The 19,303-nt window shown below is 58.8% G+C and overlaps 1 protein-coding gene across 1 annotated transcript in view; it reads left to right on the top strand.

Moving 5' to 3' along the window:
• RUNX3 (RUNX family transcription factor 3) overlaps positions 1 to 12,994 on the top strand; it is a 60,408-nt gene extending 47,414 nt beyond the window's left edge. The window contains exons 5-6 of the mRNA XM_059998856.1: positions 7,524 to 7,682; positions 12,408 to 12,994. Of these exons, the coding sequence (XP_059854839.1) occupies positions 7,524 to 7,682; positions 12,408 to 12,952 (704 nt within the window). The 3' untranslated portion in view covers positions 12,953 to 12,994. The remainder of the gene's footprint in view (positions 1 to 7,523; positions 7,683 to 12,407) is intronic.
• Positions 12,995 to 19,303: the final 6,309 nt, after the last annotated feature.

The raw sequence follows: 19,303 nt of genomic DNA, 5'->3' as shown, positions 1-19,303 counted from the left end.
GAGCCTTCCGTGGGGAGGGGTGGGAGCAGAGGCTGGTCCCGGGAGCCGGGGAGAGGCGCCTGCAGATCCCCGAGGCCCGGCTGTGGGTTCTGTGGCCAGGTCGTTCCCCTCCGCTGCCCTGCAGAGCGTGCCCAGTCTGCAGCCAGGTGGCCGGCTGGGTTTGAATGCTGGCTTGGTGGCTTCCTGCCTGTGTGGCCTTGGTTTCTGAGGTTCTCGGTGCTGGTGTCCCTCAGAGTCACCGGGGGCTGGTAAAGAAGCAGTGGAGCAGGATCCAATATACGGGGCAGCAGGCGGTGTAGCGCCTGGCGAGCCTGGGGTAGACTGCAGCGTGGGAACTGCTCACCCTGTCTCCCAGGCTTAGCAGGTGCCGTAGCTGAGAGGGCAGGACACAAGTTCTCCATGCTGCCTGAGGCCATGGGCCGGCGGCTGTTCTGACATCTTGCCTGAGGGCCCTTTCTTCCCCAAAGTGTACATGGGATGGTTTCAACAAATATTTTTCTGGGTACCGACCATGTATCAGGCACTATTCTAGAAGCTAGGGACACTGCAGTGAACCAACAGATGGGCTCTGGCCCTCTTGGGTCTCACACACTAGGGGTGGGGAGAAATGGTAAACCATGCTATGGTCACCATGGCCCACGAGGCCCAACCTGATCTGTGCCCTTTACCCCTTGCCTTCCTCTCTGACACCCTTCTCCTCACTTACCCAACTCTGGCCACCTTGGCCTCCTGACCAGTCTTCAAACTGGGCAGCTTCACACTTCTGCCTCAGGGCCTTTGCACTGCTGTTCCCTCTACCTGGGACACGCCTCCCCCAACAACCCCAGACGTGTGGCTCGCTGCTTCCCACCTTGAAGTCTTTACTCACACTTCTCAGTGAGCCCTCCCCTGACCACGCTGTTTTAATCAAACACACAGGCATCCCCCTCTCGCCCTTACACTTCCCAGCTTTCATTTTACTTATCGCCTCCTAAGATGCTATATAGTTCACTCATTTATTTCACATATTTTTCATCTCCCCTGACTACTATATATGCTCCATGGTGGGGGTTCTTTGCTTTGCCAGACATTGATGTAGACCCTGGAACACGGACGTGAGCACTTAGTAGGTGCTCAGTAAATATTTGTTGAATAAATAAACGAGGTAAACAGATGATTAGCTAGTTTAATTTCAGGTAGTGAGAAGCCCTGCAAAGAAAATCTAAGCTGGGGGTCGGGGGGGAGCGGTGGAGAGTGCAGGGCGGGGACCCACAGTGGGAGGGGGACAGGGGAGGCCTCCTGAAGAGGTGACATTTGAGCAGAGGCCTGAAGGAGGTGAGCAGACAGCCACTGGGGCTGCTGGGGGCGGGAGACGACGTGGGCAGGAAAAGTGACCCTGAGCCTGCAACTTTAGGACTGTGGCCGTCCTAAAGTTGCCACAGTTCTGTCCTCAGCTCCAGGTGGGATTGGAGGGATGCCCAGCTTGAGGAGAGGCAACTGCTCCTGGCCCCTGGCTCCCAGGACCCCACGCCTCCAGGGGGAGTGCACCCAGCAGGAGGGAAGGGGTTAACCTTGGACCTCCCCGGTTCCCCTAATCAACTCCAGGCCACTGGAAGCCCCAGTTGTGCCCCTGGGAGAGCCGCTGGCCCCCCACCCGCCTGGTTCCTTGCCTAGCCACCGACTGGCTTTCATCTGCTCACAGGGGGCCAATTCACGGCAGACCACCTGGGGCTCAGCCCCCACCTACGACTCTGCTCGGCTGTTAGGAACCAGGGATAAATCTCCTGACAGGCCGCAGAGCGGGCCTTGGGCCCGGGTGCCCCACCCCACGGCTGGACAGACAGTGGCTGCTGTGTATGGGATGTGGCCGCACCAGGGCCAGGCCGGGCAGCCGAGGAGGTGGCCAAGTGGCTTCCGATGGGAGAAGGGCCCCATGGCTGGAGCCCACATTGTTGCCTGCAGACCACGCTGCTCCTGGGGCCCCGCCCAGCTCTGTTTCTCCCCGCTCCCTGCTCCCGTTGGCCTCCTGCCCCCCTCACCCCACCGCGGCAGGACACTGAGCTGGCCTCCTGCCAGTCGGGCCTCACTGCCAAGGAACCCAGCTCTGCTCTCTTGGAGGTCTTGGGAAGTCAAGACCTTAGCAGCTGAGCTCCATGCAACACGCTGACCAGTCCAGGTTTGACCTTGACCATGTGCCTCCACTTTCCCATCTGTAAAATGGTTGTGATGATAGCGGCCTCTCGGAGGATCGTGGCCCTTGTAGACGACACGCGTGGCCTGCCTGGCACAGTGCTTGGCACGTCGTAGATGTCTGCTCAAGCGATTGCCACTCTCATCACGGGGGCTTGTGTCAGGCCAGTGTGAAGGCAAGGGCGTGGCCCTGATGGCCCCTGGATTTCCCCCTGAAGCACCAGGTACCTGGCAGGTGTGGGGACCTGGTGCTGGCCCGGTGCTGAGAGATGCCGGGTGAGTCACCCACCTGGCTGGGCCCCAGCGTTCCTCCCCCAACTTTTATCCTTCTCACACACCTGCGAGGCTGGGCCCTCCCACTGTCCAGATCCATTGAGGAGGGGTTGTAAACCCGGAGTGCCTTCCTTGAGTGCCACGGCCAGGTGGGCTGTTTAATTCTCCCGGCCTGTCCCCAGACTCAGGAGTTAGAGTGTGAGCTCCACTTCACAGGTGACACAGCTGTGGCCCAGTGGGTAAGAGCTGCCTGGGACAGGCCTGGGCCGCTGGGTCCTGGAGGGTCATAAGTGAGGATCGGAGCAGGTGCCGTCCCACGGGCTGTCAGTGAGTTGAGCCCAGGCGCCGCAGGCGGACAGGCAGCCCAAGCGAGGTCCAGAGGGCCAAGGTGGGGCCGTCCCCAGGCAGTCCCCCTCCTCTGCACAAAGTGCTCTGCCTTGAAACACTTGGGGCCTGTCCTCTAGCTCATCCTCAACTCAGGGGTTAGACACTATGATAACCACTTGACAGCTGTGGAAACTGAGGCCCAGAGGAGCAGAGGGACTTGGTGGGTTAGAGCAGGGTGTGATTAGAGGGTTGGACGCTCAGCGCTGAGCTTCCGAGCAGGGCAGGGCTCCTGGTGGAGTCCACTGAGACCCTCTCATCTTCTTCTTTCCAGGCCTGTAATCCTGCACCTGCTCTGGGCCCTGGGCCCGGGCTGGGTCCTAACACCCATTGTTTGGAGCCCCTGACTTTCCAAACCCAGGCTCCTTTCCTACAAGATGGGCTCCGGGAAGACAAGGTGGCCAGGTGCCTCTATGTGACCTCGAGCATGTCCCTGGCCTTCACTGAGCCTCAGTTTTCTCACCTGTGAACTAGGGACAGTGGTAGACCCCCTCATGGGGATAATGCAGGTGAAACAAGGCAGAGCGTGTCAACCGCTTAGACAGTGGAGTGGAGGAAGCACTGAGTAAGTGTCGGCCACTGTTTTTCTTTCCGTTCCTGCTAGCTACTGCTCTTAGCCTGCAAGGTGCTGGGAGAAGGGGGCTTCCTGGAAGAGGCAGAGAATAAATACTAGAGAAACCCTGGGAGCAGCAGCAGCAGGAGGCGGTGATGGGGGTGCCCGTGGGGGGCTCATCCTGGCCAGTGGCTGAGTCTTGCAGTCTTAAGTCAGGGACTTTCAAAGCTAGAGGGGCCTCAGTGAGCAGTGTGTGCAGATGGGAAACTGAGTCCCAGCATGAAAGGGCTGGGCCCCTGGTGACCTAGTGAGCTGGGCCAGGGCTCCCCACCCAGCTCTCACTGTGGGCAGCCGAATGAAAGAGGTCTATTCTGAAGGCACATCTTCTTTCCTCAGGCACAGGGAGTTCTGCTCTGCTCCCAGTGTGAAGGCCCAGGCCCCGTGGCTCGGAGACTCTGTGGCGCCCTGGCCACGTGGAGTCACCTCAGCTCCCCTTGCCCCTCCTGGGCCGTGGCTCCAGCATTCCACAGCAACAAGGAAGCAGTTCCCCAAGTGCTGTTAAAACTCCTCCTCCAGGAAGTCTGCCCTGTGTGAAGGCAGAGCAGCATGTGGTGGGAGCGTGGGCTCTGGGACCACATTACCTGATTTATATCCCAGACCAACCGCTTAGTGTAGGGCTCATCTTGAAGCCTCAGTGGCCCCATCTGTACAATGGGACCAAAAGGGAAGTGTCAGGAGAAAGAGCACTGGACTTGGAGTCGGGGTCTGGGTGCCGACGCCAGCTCCACTGTCCTGGCTTTGTGTCCCGGACAGGACTTAGCAACCTGGCCTCCGTGTCCTGGTCTCTATGTGGGGATGATGATCCTGCGTCCCTTGGCACAGGCTGGGGTAGAAGTGACCGTGCAGATGGTGGGGCCCCAGGTGGGTGGAGAGCGTCCGGTCACCTTATTTGGCCAGCACCACGACCTGCGAGGGCACCACGATGCAGACACCGTGGCTCGGGGTGGGTGGGGGAAAGGGGTGAGGCCACCAGGCGGCAGAGCCCATCCTCGGACCCAGGCTGGCTGCGAACCCCTCCCTCCTTCCACTGGCCCAGAGGAGTATCTCTAGACACATAGTGCACAGTGTGACTCAGAAACGGGACTTTATTAGCCAGTGGCGATAACGAGGCCTGAGGTTTTGCACCAGCTTTCGTGTAACCCCACTGGCTCACTTCAAGCTTGTGGCTGACTAAGACACCCAGATCCTCTGCACCTGAGCTGCTGTCAGGTCAGTCTGCGGTCTCCAGATCTATCCAGCCGGCTTCTGCCTGTTGAGATTGTTCCGACTTCATTCATGCCCCAGCTCATCCACATTGCCTTGCCATTTTCAGTGGCCTCGGCAGCCAGGGCAACAGTATTTCCTCCAAGGCCGATCAGGACTGAGGCCAGGCCGTCCGGCACTTCCCTAGAGACCACGTCCTGAGGGGTATCCATGAGCCAGTCCTCGATGGCTAAGGTTAGACAACCAACCAGCAAATGAAATCCCAAGCTTGGAGGATGCAAACCGGCAGCCCCTGAACAGGACATGTTCTACACAGTGGTCGAGTTATTTTGTTGTTGTTTTCAGTATTTGAATTGCCAACACATAAAATACGGGAGGCTTCACATAAAAGCAGGTTTATGGCTTCCGGTAAACTGGAAGCTCTGGCAACACTGGGTCCACCCCCACCAGGGCACCAATCAGCTGGACTGGATGGCAACGGCCCCTTCTACGAGGCCCACCCTCTCCAGTCTGCCCCAGGCCCTACGCATCCCATGTGCCTCATTTATGCGACTTGCCCAGCCCCCATAGTCATCTAACCTGGTGGCCCCAGCTCCAGCCAAACTACCCCCAGCCCACGTTTTTCCTGTTGCCAAGGGTCCTGGGAGGCGCAGTGGGGGGCCCGGCTGGGAGCCAGGTGGTCTCATTTTGGCAGCTGGATGTCCCATGGGCTCAGGCCTGGGGCCTCCTCGGAGGGGAAATTGGGTCCCTGGTTCTTGGTGACTTGCTGAGCCCATTGAGGCTCCTGGGACAACCTGTTCCATTTCTAAGGGCTCTCACATGCCTGTTTGAGCTTGTGACAGTGGTGTGTAGCAAGACTAGGGGCCTGTGGGTACCAGAATGCATTGCATCCCCCTTTTGAAAATCAGAAGTCAGGCCCATTCTGAAGTCCCCACCTCTGTCCCCTCACTCCCAGTGGCAGTGAAGAGTCATCTCACACCTTCCAGGCCCCTAGGACACCATTTTCCAAGCCTCAGCAAGCCTGGTGAGGAGTTTTGTTTTACTTCCCGCTACCTCTCTCTCCTTCTTCTTTCTCTGTCAATCTAGAAGATTCCTCGTGTCACTGAAGACCCCAGGACTCAGGCAAGCCTTCCCCTCTCCCTTAGCCCCTCCCCACACTTCTTTTCCAAGGATCCCAAGTCTAAGACATCCTCCCTCTTTCCTCGCTGTGTGACCTCGGGCAATCCTCTTCACCTCTCTGAACTGCAGTTCCCTTGTCTGTAAAAAGAGGACCAGGCCCACCTGTCTGCCTGGCCTCCTCCCTCAGGGTCAGGTGGAGCCGAACGGGCCAACCTCGGCTGACAGGCTGATCAGGAGAGCCCAGGAATGTCCGGTCCTCTCAGTGAGGAGTCTGTTATAACACAGGGTCTGCCCTGGAGAAATCCCCCGACACAAGGAGGTGTGTGAACAGAGATATTCCTGGGAGTCCTGCATGCAGGGGGATCATTTGGAAGTGAGCTAAGTGTCCATCTGAGAGGAACGGCTGAGGGGACTGCGGCCTCCAGGGGATGTGACGAGCAGGAACGAGGGACACCCACAGGCTTAGTGAGGCCGTCCCGCCCCCACCTGTTGCCCCTCACTGTGCCCCGGGGTGGGCTCCCGAGGTTTTGCGGGAGCTCTGTTGTTTCTCTGGGGCTGGGTTACTCTCTCCAGCTATCAGATAAGGAAACTGAGGTGGCCCCCCAGGTGTGCTACTGAAAGAGCAAGTTAGAGAATGATACAGCCAGGCTGAGACCATTCAAGAAAGTTCTGTGAGAAACTTGCTCTGTGTTTTGCATGCACGTGAAACCAAAAAACGGCTCGAAAGAAAGACCTCCAAATTGATCACGTGGGGATTTCTGGGCAGGGATTTAGGGTGGGTCAGAGGAGCCATTAGCCTTACCTGTAATGCTTTTATTTTTGTAGCTATTCATACTTTGCTTGTGAAATGTAAAATGAGTAATTGAAAAAGTGGTGTGTTTGTGTGTGTGTGTGTGTGTGTGTGTGAGAGAGAGAGAGAGAGAGGTGGTGGTCCCTGCAAGCCTGATGTCATTCGAGAAGCCTTGAGGGTGGCCTCGGCTGGCTGCTTAAAGGCAGGGGCATGGCCATCTTGACGAGGCTGGGGTCCTTCCTGTGTGGGCCGTGGCAGAGGGATACTGGGAAATGCTGGCGGTTTCTCCAAGTGTGATGCCCAAGCCAGGTGCCCTGGTCCCCTGTTCCCAGCTTCGGGACAGAGATGGGAGTCCAGCCCCTCACACAGCGCCCCACTCCACTTCCCAGCATCGTGGTGAATTTCCCCTCCTGTCTGAGACCCAGAGGGGAGAAGGCATGTGCTGGGGGTCCCAGGGTAGCTCTGGGCTGGAGGAGCCAGCATTCCCATTCCGGGGCCATCTCCCATTCCTCTTGCAGATGTGAATGGCAGGCAGGATGGATGCTGGGGGGCAGACAGTGGCAGCATGCCTGGGTTCTCTCCCTGCCTCCCATGGGTGCCTGCTTAAGCCCCTTTCCCGTGCCTGTTGCCTCAGAGTCCCCTTCTGCCAAAAAGCGTAACGTACAGGTGTAGGTCGCAGGCTTTGATTTGAATGCTGAGTTCAAATCTTGACTCCACAACTTACTGGCTCTGTGGCCTGGAACCTCTTTGAGCCTCACCTGTGGCATAAGAAGGTACGAGTGAGATGATGGCAGCCCCAGGGCAGCACGTACTGACCATTCTCTGTTCAGAAGAGACATCGGTAGTGGCCTTTGGGTTCTCCCTACAGAGGCCTAAGGGTAGACCTCAGGGAGAACTTCCCAGCAGAGCAAGGCATTTCTGCCTCCTGAGACTCACGGGGACCAGCTTCTCACGGGCTCTCATGCTCTGCAGGGCATCGACAGAAGCTGGAGGACCAGACCAAGGCGTTCCCTGACCGCTTCGGGGAGCTGGAGCGCCTGCGCATGCGGGTGACGCCGAGCGCGCCCAGCCCCCGAGGCTCGCTCAGCACCGCCGGCCCCTTCAGCAGCCAGGCCCAGACCCCCATCCAAGGTACGTCGCAGGGAGGGGGGCTGCGGTGGGAGAAGGGGACGGCGGCCTGGAAGCGGTCTCTCTGCTCCGGACCCAAAGCTCATCCCAGGGTCGCCGGCTGCACCACCCTGGTGTTTGGTATAAAGGAACGCGGCCTGCTCTGCCCGGTCCTGGGCTCAGCCCTTCCTTCATTCATTCAGCAAACATTTACTGTCACTCACCCTGTGCCGTCGTGGTGCCTGGCCCCAGGGATGAATAGACAGGCACAGTCCCTGCCCTCCACGGGCTCCCTGTGCCCGGCGGGAAATGGGTATTAGTCCCCCAGTGCACCCGTTACAGTTGGGCAGGCCTCGCCCCAGGAGCCTGAGACAGACACGTGTCTGTCAAGGACGTCACAGCCCCCCAGGCCTCAGCTTTCTCATCTGAAAGCGGGGTGGTGGTGGATGCCTCTGCCTGGGCCTCGGGCGACATTCAGATGACGTTACTGCACTCAAACTTTGTAAACTGTGAAGTGAATTTGTCCCTGGAGAGAGACAGAGCATCTCCTGAGAAAGGTCCCCCCCTGGCCCAGAGACTCTTCCCAAACAGGAAGGAGGAGGGAGGCCTGTGGGCGGAGGCCCAGGATGGAGTCTTTACCCCTTGGCCAGATGGACACGGCAGGCACGTGTGAGCCTGTCTCGGGCAGGCCGTCCGGGTGTACAGGGCCTGGCACATAGCAGGTGCTCGGTAGGTGGTCAGATGGTGAACATCTACGCTGCTGTCCAGGTTCTCCTGGCCGGTGGGTTGGGGTGCAGGAGGCTGAGTGCGCAGCTGACCCTCAGGCCAGGCAGGGGTGGAGAGTGCTCGGCAGCAGTGCTGGACGCGGCCGGGAGGGCTGGCTGCGGCCGTCATGCACCGTGGGTGTCTGTTCTTTCTTGGTCCTCCAGGTCCTGGTTAGAACCCATTTGGCAGATGAGTGAATTGAGGCTTAAGAGGTTAAGGGCCACTCTTGGGTCACACAGCGCATCAATGACCAGGTTCAAAGTGTCCACAGCACCTGCCCCCAGGAACTTCCTGTACTTCTGAGGGCACAAGAGAGGGAGTCCCTGCTGGGTCTCTCCATTAAGGGAGGCCCTGCCCCCAGCCCTGGCCATGTGTGCCAGGCACAATGCCATGGCAGGGGGACTTGATGCAGCCCCGTGGTGTGAAGAGACGGTACCTCCCTTCTGGCCTGGGAAGCTGGGCCTTGGCCCTGCTGAGCCCCCAAGGTGGGGAGAGGCCCCAGGTCCAGGCTCTTAGCCACGGGCTGTCGAGTTTGAAACACTCAGCAACTCTTGAGCCAGGGGGGCTGCAGGGTAGAGGGGTCTGAGCTCAAGAGGCAGTAAGATGTCCTCTGGGCTCATGCCCACCCCTGCCCAGAAGCTGTCCACACTCCCCTTCCTGGCAGGCCAGCCTTTGCGCAGGTACAGTGGTCTAACACTCCAGGCCTTTCCCTGACATGGGCAGAGCTGGGGCCCAGCCGGGGGGCCCTGGAACCCAGCAGGTGGGGGCTAACAGTGGCGTCCTGTCCAGCAGCTCCCGTGGAAGGAGAACCCACCTCTCTTTCCATTTGTGTGGACATAGGTTGGGAATCAGCACCTGCTGGAGCCTGAGGCAGGCCTACCCACCCTCCGTCCAGCCCCAGAGGGCCAGGCCTAGCCCAGCAGCAGGCAGAGCCCCTGCCTCCCCCGAGGCTGGGAGGAGAGGAGGTCGGGCCTGTGTGGGATAGTGGCTGACCCAGTCCTTCCCCTTCTGCTGTATCCTGAGGCAGGGTGCTCGCTAGCCACCCACAGCATTGGACTTCAGGCAGCCTCTGTGGCCCTTCACACCAGCCAGGCCTCCCCGTCCTCAGGCCTGTCCCCTTTGGAGTGAGAGGAAGGGCTTTTGACAACCAAGACCAAGGAAGGAACGTGAACTTTGCAGTCAGGTGGACCTGGCTAGGAATTCGGGCTCTGCCAGGCACTGGCTGTGTGATCTTAGGCAAGTCGCTTCACCTCTCTGAGCCTCAGTTTTCTCATCTGTAAAGTGGGAAGAAGGAGGTATCTGTCACAGGGGTGTTGGCAGGGCCAGGCTTGGGGAGTCCCTCTCACTGGCCCTCCCCTACTGGTGGGACAAGCCTCTACTTTCAGACTCCATCCTGGGGGTCCCCCTCAGGATACCCCACCACCACTTCTCTTGGTTCCTGTTAATAGCTTTGACCCCCCAGCTTTGGTGACTGGCAAGCAGTGCCGAGGCCCCAACCCCTCCGTACCCCAGCCCCCAGCCCCCTGGCTGTGACCGCCCACAATGGGGGCTTCTCACAGCTCAAAGGCCTCATTCAGCCACCACACAGCAGCTGGGGCAATTTGGAGAAGAAAATAAACATTTCCTTCCAGTGTTGGGATTGGCTGCTCGACAGAGGCCTGGCCAGCTCGGGTTTCTTGGGGCTACTGGGCTGGAGGGGGCGGGGCTGGGGGCAGGAGCTGAGGGGGTGCTGAGGGCAGACACTCCCCCCACCCGGGGAGGGAGGCAGGAGAGGACGGTGAGAGGGCCGGGCAGGCCTGCCCGCAGCCCACATGACCCCCGAGGGCCCACCTGGCACGGAGGCCCAGGCTACAGCCCTGCCATCGCATCCTGGGCTCCCTGTTTGGGCTCCCTCCTGTCAGGCGGCAGCGCTCGCTCCCCTGGGCTCAGGGCAAGTGTTAGCCTCATGCTTGGCTGTGCTCGGGGTGCCAGGCGCTGCCAACAAGACTCCTCCCCTGGGGTTCAGAGGTGAGGGCAGGAGCCAGGCTCCCCCGACCCCCTAGGCCTCAGGGCAGCACTGACCAGCCAAGGGATCTGTGAGGGAGGGTCCAGATGGGCCAGAAGGCGCCCGTCTCCCGGCCCCTAGCCCCCACATCTCCCCACCTGGAGCCCGGAGCCTCATCCCGTATCATCCACATCCGGGACCAGAGCCTGCTGCTGAGGAAACACCCCCCCAGCTGAGCTGGGAAGACCCCAAAGTCCAGAGAAGTTACAAGTCTTATCTGAGGTCGCACAGCACCTCAAGCAGATCTGGGGAATGAGGCCTGAGGGCACCTGCAGCTCAGCCACGCCTCAGGCACGGCAGGCGGTGCACACCTGGAGCTGGCCAGGGGCAGAGGCTGGCCTCCTCCTCAGCCCGCTCTGGCCCCTAGTCTTTGGTGGACAGAGGGCTTGGGAACAGACAGACTTTAGACTGCTGCTGGGGGCTCATCCACCTCCCCACTGCTGCCCAGAGTCACCCCTTGGCCAGGGTACAAGGAAGGCCCAGGGTCAGGGGCTCAGCTTTGCAGGGCCCTGAATGAGCCGGTTCTCCTGAGTGCCCAGAACAGGAGGTGTCACAGCTGCAGTGGCAGCAGAAACCCTCATCAGGCCCCTGCTGTGTGCCCAGTGTAGGCACTTTACATGTATTAACTAATTTAATCCCTAGGAACTGTTATTGTCTCCATTTTTCATGTGGGACAACTTGATGCACAGAGAGGTTTAGTGACTTGCCCAAAGACACACAGCTAGTAAGTGTCAGAACTAAGATAAGTATCCAACCTCAGAGACCACACAGTTGTGCTGCCTCAAAGATGGGACAGTTACCCTTAAGGCACGTGTCAGAACTCAGGACTGAGAGCCCTAGGATTCTGTGTAGGTCCAATGTGCTGTGTGACACTTAGGCAAGTGCCTCACCCTCTCTGAGTCTCAGTCTTCCTACCAAGGGGTTTAGACTCAATCCTGAACCCCTTTGAGTGTTGAGGTTTGGGGGGGTCTGTGATTACAAAAGTACGGGGCAGAGGCTGGGATGCTTTTGTCTTGGAGCAAACTCCTGGGGGAGGCAGGGTGAGGCCTGGGCTGGACACTGGGTCTCTCTGTGACAAGGGCAGGGTCCAGGCCACCAAGCCCCTCTGGCTGCCATCTGTCTCGCTTTGCTGTGGAGGCGGGTGAGGGTGGCATCTGATCCTTGTCTGGCCACCAGTCAGCTCCAGCCTGCAGGGCAGCCCTGGAGACACAGACCCAGGCTGAGGCCGGGGTGGGGGGGGGGGGATGGACAGAGCTGCCGTGGACCCAGCTGCCACAGCACAGGCGGAAGCTCCCGTAACCTAACTGAGCCCCACGTGGGCAGGAGAGGTGCAGGCGCACACGCACGTACACCCCAGCGGGAGCAGAAAGCAGAGGCCTCGTGATGAGTTCCAGTCCTTTCTGTGCAGCATCAGGAGAAGCCACCTTTCTCTCTCTGCCTGGTTCCTCGTCTGCGAGAGCAGGGCCTGACTCCCAATCTCACGGGACCGTTGGAGACCCTCTTTACCGAGAGCGAGAGAGGGAGGGGAACCTGCCAGGCCAGGCTGTTGGGCGGCCTGTGCTGGCCCCGCCCTTGGCTCCCCATGCACCCACAGCCCAGCAGGGAGCCCACCTGCCCCCTCGACAGGCCTCTGCATGGCTAGGCTGGGAAGAGGATGCCGGGAGGAGAGAAAAGCCCTCCCCCTCCTCTGCCTGCCCCGGCAGAGCCCGGGGCCACCCACAGCCCAGACCCCTGCTCACACCTGCTTCCCAGGTGGGACCGGATTGGGAATCAGCAGGCTCCAGCCCCCGAGCAGCTCAGGGCGGTGGGAGCAGAGCCACATGTAGCACCAGGGATCCCCCCTAGATGGGCCTGTAAACCAGAGCCCGAGGTCATTCTTGAAGAAAGGCCGCCGGAGTGGTGTCGGGCGGTGACTGACCATCCTCCTTGCTGTCCCCCAGGCACCTCCGACCTGAACCCTTTCTCCGACCCCCGCCAGTTTGACCGCTCCTTCGCAGCGCTGCCGACCCTCCCGGAGAGCCGCTTCCCCGACCCCCGGATGCATTACCCAGGGGCCATGTCGGCCGCCTTCCCCTACAGCGCCACACCCTCGGGCACGAGCATCGGCAGCCTCAGCGTGGCCAGCATGCCGGCCACCAGCCGCTTCCACCACACCTACCTCCCACCGCCCTACCCGGGGGCCCCGCAGAACCAGAGCGGGCCCTTCCAGGCCAGCCCTTCCCCCTACCACCTCTACTACGGCGCGTCCTCCGGCTCCTACCAGTTCTCCATGGTGGCCGGCAGCAGCAGCGCTGGCGACCGCTCGCCCACCCGCATGTTGGCCTCCTGCCCCAGCAGCGCCGCCTCTGTCGCCACCGGCAACCTCATGAACCCCAGCCTGGGTGGCCAGAGTGACGGCGTGGAGGCCGATGGCAGCCACAGCAACTCGCCTACCGCGCTGAGCACGCCCGGCCGCATGGACGAGGCCGTGTGGCGGCCCTACTGACCGCCCGGGTCCAAGTGGACTGCTCCCGCTGGTGGCGGGGACCCCAAGAACCTTCCAGACAAGTGGCGGGCCCAGCTCCAAGGCTCAGGGCACTCATGGGACTTAACGCTTCACGGCAGCTGTGGGCCCAGGGTCCGTGGTCCTGGGGCCCAGAGCTGGTAGCTGGCTCTGAGAGCATCTGGTCCAGCCACGTCTTTGTACAGAGGGGTCGGGACCTCCCCCAGGACCCCACCCCCAGCCCAGATCCTACTCATCTCATCCCACGTCCCCTTGGGAGAAGTAGCCTCCTCCTGCCACCTCCCCTGGAATGACCTGGCTGTCCCCAGCTATGCCCACTGCTGTCACGGGGCCCAGGCCTCCTGGGACAGAGACCATCTCTGTTCTAGAGCGAGGTGGCATTTGCCCACACGGTTTGGCCTCTTATCCTCGGGACCCTAGAAAGACCTCCCCACCCTTGCCTTCCTCAGAGACCCCGCACCCTGTGGGCCCAGCCCTCCCTCTGCATTTACACAAGTTGAGTCACAACTGGAAGGTCCCCCAGCCCTGAGAGGGGCTCACTTATGGTTTGGATGGGGAAGGAACCCCTCCAGAGGCCCCAGGGAATCGCTAGCAGAGATGGAATGAGGATACCCCCAGGCCCGCCCCTCAGCTCTGTTTCCCTACAACTCCTGGCAGCTAAGGGCCCCGACCCCATCCCAGCCGTCCATGGGTCCCAGGCCCCAGAGCAGACTGGCCTGCGGCAGCAGGCCCCTAAAACCAGGAAAGACACCTGCGGACAGGTCTTCCATGCACTTTACCAGTCCAAGGCATTCGCCCTCTGTTCTCTCAGTGGGGGCTGGGAAGGGTCCCTTTCCCCCTAGGCTGGTCTCAAAATCGCCATTTTTGGAGAGAGCACCAGGACCAGACAGGTCCTACCAGAAAGCCTTGGGGTAAGGGGTCATGGGGTCAGATGTCAGCATCCCTGGCCCATCTAGGTCCAGCCAAGCTGTGCACAGCCAAGCTGTGCCCCGGACCCGCAGCCTCGTGGGAAGGCCCAGCCTAACCTTCCAGTCTCTGACACACAGCTCCCCGTCTTTAACCAGTCTGCTTCCAAAGCAGTCTTGAACAAAACACCAGTTTTTAAAGCTGATTTTAGAGAAAGAAGCTTGTCAAACATTTTCAGACACACGATCTCTTACAGAAAAAGCCCCCATGATAGTGAACGGTACCCCTCTGAGAGTGTGGAATTGTTAGGATCCCAAAACCTCCTCAAGGGGCCACAGTCCTTCAGCAGCATCCCACCAGCCTGCACCAAAGGCCAACCTGGTGCAGAACAAAGGGATCTCAAGTCTGTGGCTCTCTGGCATTTGTCCGAGAGGACGTGTGGGTGTCCCGGTAGAGGTGGGAGGATGTGGGGGAGTACGGTGGCTGCATGATGGCAGACACAAGAGCTGGGAAGGGCTTGGCAGCCTCAGCTCAGCCCCTGCTCTGCTCACAGGGGAAGTATTACAGTTTACAAATGGGAAAGCAGGCCTTGCCCAAGGGTTTAAGCATGTCCGAGTATTTTTCGTTCTAGAAAGGCATAAAAAACCCATGTCTGAATTTTTTAGTTCTCGAAAGGCGTAAGTGGAAAAGGACAAAACTCTTATAAGCATTGGGCAGCATGTGGCTTTTAGCCATCGTTTCAGCCCCATCCTCTGTGGATGTGGAAATCTCCCCTACAAAATGCTCCTTAGCGGTTGTCTCTGGAATAGCACGTGACCTGTCTGCCACCGCACCTGTGACAACCGCCAGATAGGCACATGGGATGCACGCTCAGACAGGTTAGGAGCTACAGCTTCTCTTGTCCTGCCCTCACTGGAAAAAGCAGTCCCCTGCTTTTATCTCTTCAAAATAGCTGCTGGGGGTATCCTGCTGACTCCCTTCAGCCGGGGGAGGGGCGGGGGGCTATCTCCACCCCTTCTCAGGAAGCAGTTACAAATCCATTGCCCTCGTGTCTCCTCCTCTCCTATTCTCTTTGGTTGTAGACTGGCCCCAGGCCCCAGTGGGAGGCACCCTTGGGTTCCCAGTGCCCAGCACTTTGTAGCCCCTCCCCAGATTACTCCCCCTTCCTGACATCCAAGCCCCGGTGGGGGCAGGGACAGGAAATAAATCGACCCCCTCCCCGAAACTCCCTGACTCAAAGTGATGGCAGCCGTGCTGAGTTTTTTAAGGCCCACAGTGGGTACAGACAGCTTGGGCTGGTAAAGATGGGTCCTTATTTACAAGGCTGCTTTGAAGTTGTACTAGGCAAACACACTGACTTAGAAAGCACAAGGAAACGAAGGGGTTTGGGCACCATGTTACTGTAAGCCTCTTGGTGGTGGGTACGGATACGTTGTGACATATTGTCATGCTGAGGAGTTAATACCTGCTATACTCATATCTTCCGTAAAACCGACCCAGGGCTGGGAAGAAGGTGGGGAGGGATGGAAACTGCTTTGCACTATAATTTGCTTGGTGTGTTTGTTTTTAATGCACAACTTCTATGTACAGTAAACTGTCTTCTATACTATTTAACAGTAAAATGGAATTTTGGCTGATTTGTTACAATAATATAACTCTGAGATGTGTTGAAGGATCTCAGTGCCAGACTTCTAGAGCTGTATGCATGGGGGTGGGAGAGGATGGGAGTCCTCCCGCCATGGCCAGGGAGGAATGGGGCCGGGCCTGGGGACAGGAGCAGGACTGACCGCACTGCTTTGGAGATTCCCCAGCGCCTTGGCCTCCCTGCATCCGGCTCCATCCGGAAGGGCCGCAGAGACCACCCTGGGTAAGTACAGCTGGCGAGGGCTCTCCCATGTGTGGCTGGAACCCCAGAGGAATATCAGGTCTTCAAGGTGCCACCGTCCCTTCTCCCTTCGCAGGCGGCCCATGACTTTTCACAAGTCAACAGAATAGGCGGAACACCTGTTCCAGCTCATCCCCCAGGCTCTGAGTTGGGACATAGGCAGGTGGGCCGTGAAGCAGCCTTGGTGAGAGCCCATCTCTGGGAAATGTTCGCTGCCATGCTGACAAATTAGCAGCAGTCAGCACTGCAAAGCAATCAGCCACGTCAGCTCCCCCATTTTGCAGATGAGGCGACTAAGGTGCAAAGAGGGGGTGTCACCTGGCCCCACAGCTCCGCGGAGGAGTTTGTGGCTGATGGTGAGGGCGACGGGTGTGAGGGTGTGGGCCCCTGGCTTGACAGCCTCCCCAAGCCTGCCAGCACGGGCTTGGGGACAGGAAATTTCATAAAACACCTTAGTTTTGAGTGAAAATACTTCAAAAGCTAATCCCAAGACTTTGCCCTGTTCAGTTAGGTTGGTCTGCCTGAAACCCAACACCCAACAGGAAGTTCCCCTTTCCCCGGCCTAAACCCTGATCCCCGCCCCTCTGCGCTGAAGCACGGCTTCTGCCCCAGGGCCAGCAGAGTCTTCTCTAGGCAGGATCCCGGCCAGAGCTGCAGAACTGCTCTGTGGGTGTGCTCTGAGTGCTGTCGCCCGGATGAGCAAGATGGTCCTGAAGCAGCATCTATAAGTCAACACTCTGCTTCCGTAATGTGTGTTTATTTGGGGGCCCTTTGTAGAGAATGATGGAGGTTATGAGGGAGCACAGTTCAAGATCCTCCCCGCTGGCCACACTTTGGTGCCACAGCTGATACAAGAGGAGGTGTGGCCTCCAGAGCCCCTGACTCAAAGCTCCATCACCTTAACCCTAGCAAGCACAGACCAGCACACCCAGGTTCCCAAAGGGAAACTGAGGCCCAGAGAAGTCCAGGACTTGCCTGAGGTCACACAGGCTGCTGGGGGAAGAGCTGCAGTAACCATATCAGCCTGCAGGTGGCAGCAGGTGGGGAGAGTGAACATGCCCCTCCAGAGAAGGGGGAAAAGGGATTTGCCTCAGTTATGGCCAGAATTCAGGTTAGGTGTTGGAAAGAACTTCCTAACCTCAGGGGGTTCATCCCAGAAGGGCCTGGAAAATATCTTGATGTGGAGGAAGGGTTTTCTTTCCTTCTTTAGCTATGTGCCTGTGGGAGGTCCCTGTCCCTCTCTGAGCCTCCCTTTTTATTCAGATATTACACGATCACCTACTGTATGCCAGGTATGTAGTATCAAGTCCCATGATGCCCAAAGGCCCTGCTTTGGGACAGGGGTTTACTCGGCTTGAAGGAAAGGTTGACATCCCTGGCCCAGCATCCCCAGCCTGCTGGAGCCCAGGCCCGAGCCCCCCACCTCCTGCACCTCCCATCAAGGGTAAAAGGGCATTTTGTTCCAGAGTCTGGGAGCCCCTGGACTCTAGAATTCCATTTTGAGGCTCGAGGAACTGGTGCAGTTTGGGCAGTGCCTACAGGTTCACCAGCCGTGTCAGGCCACAGCCTGTGTCCGGCCTGGCCAGAGACCGAGAGAGGTGGTCCAGGCCTTGGGACTCCAAGGGGTGGTCTCCCTGGGCACTGGACTGATCTTGGCACCTCCTGAGGGGTGAAGTGGTCCCAGACAGACTTGAAAGTGCTGGGCGTCTGGCCATGGGGATGGCTTTGGCTTTTGTAGTGAGAGGTGGATGTCCCGGCAGGGGTCTACAGGCCCCAGGTGATGATGTGTGACCAAGGGAAGAGCTGTGAGGGCCGAAGGAGGCTGCGGTGAGGAGCTGCCCGGTGCGGGGCCAGCACCGGTGCTCTGGGGAAGGGCCTCAGGCCTGCCTTACTCCCCCCTTTCCCCAGACTGCACCCCACAAACACAGCCAGCCAGGCCCCCCCAGCATGGCCCAGGGGGCAGCTCTCAGCTGCAGCAGACACGCAGCTTGGCCACCGGGGAAGGCACCTCAGTGGGTCGGTTCATTCTGGGGTCGTAAATGAAATGAGCTGTCCAAAGGACGGGGGCGGGGGGGCACCGGAGTGAAAGAATGAACTGTTCCTTGCGGAAACTCAGGGTGCCCCCCGTTCCTCCCCACGAGGGCTGGGGAGCTGGGAGGGGGCGAGGGGCCGCATCCCCTCAACACCCACATCCACACCGATGTGGTCCAGCAGCTAGAGGAGCCCGGGGAGCCGGATTCCAGGCTTCCTATTTTTAGTTTTGCAGTTAACGGCACGCTGTTTGTTTTATATATTTATACTCACCCGCAGAGGGAGCCTGCCCTGAGCCAGCCCGGAGGAAGCCCTTGAGCGAAGGGGAGAGGAGCAGCCCCCGAGCTGGCTTTCTGGAGCCTCCCTTCCTTTGTGCCCATGCCAGCTGCTGGAAACCGTTGTGACCTCGTTGTCGTCCTAATGGGTGGCAGCTGTTTGGGCCACATACCCCACTCTGCTCTTTGGGCCTGGTGTCTGTGAGGCCTTGGCCAGAGTTCATTCACTCATTCACCAAACAGACCCAGGCCTCGATCCACCCTCATGTGCCAGACAGCAAGAAAAATGACCAATAAGACACAGCTGTGCTCCCGGGGAGCTCAGAGGACAGACAGGAAGACAGGAGGGCTAACCTGTGGGATACACGGTGCGGACGAGACAAGATGGAAAGATGAGTAGAAGTTCACCAGCAGAACTTCTACTCAGAGAAGCAGCAAGAGGGCCTCTAGGTGGAGGGAACCACACGTGCAGAGGCCTGGAGGACAGGAGTGTGTCTAAGCTGGGAGGACAGTGGGGAAGGTAGAGGAATGGCGAGGGGATATGGGAGACGAGCAGGCCAGGGGGTCACAGGGGCTGAAGGTCAAGCTTGGATTTGGTCCTGCAGGCACTGCGGAGTGGGGGCAGGTTCAGATGGTTGTGCGTCTGTTGGGGGGAGTCACCATGGCAGCCTGGAATATGAACTGCATGGGGGTGCAGAGAAGACACCTGCTCACAGGCTACTGCAATAGTCCAGGCAAAGGAGGGTGAAGCCTGTGCAAAATGGTCAGAGGGGGAGCTAAGTGTTCCCTAAGGCTTCTTTAGCACAAAAGTCATAGGCTGGATCCATGCCCCAAACCTCAGGTTCAAGCGTCTCTCAATTTCTTGGGTTCATGGCATTTGATGGGGCCACTGGGGACAAGGTCTTGATAATAGTTTTTGTTATGCCAAGTGTGTAATAACAACCCTGCCCTCTCCCTGATCCCTACCCCCCACACATGTTTTAGTGAAGCCTTATGTCCTGGCTCGTGACAACCCCCTCACCACCCCCGAGGCCACATGGAGCCGCTCAGACTAAAGGGTCCAGGGCTCAGAGTCTGGTCCTGCCACCCCACTCTCCTCTGTAGCCCAAAGATGTAATGGTTGTAAGATCCTGAGTCTGAGGTTCCCAAATTCGATGTATTAAATTTTAAAATCAAATTTTTTAAATTGAAGTATAGTTGAGTTACAATATTATATTAGTTTCAGGTGTACAGCAT

This window comes from Delphinus delphis, chromosome 1, assembly GCF_949987515.2.
Source record: "Delphinus delphis chromosome 1, mDelDel1.2, whole genome shotgun sequence".
In the NCBI taxonomy this organism is placed as follows: domain Eukaryota; kingdom Metazoa; phylum Chordata; class Mammalia; order Artiodactyla; family Delphinidae; genus Delphinus; species Delphinus delphis.
Note: the sequence above shows the minus strand (reverse complement) of the source record. Positions and strands in the feature narration are given on the sequence as shown.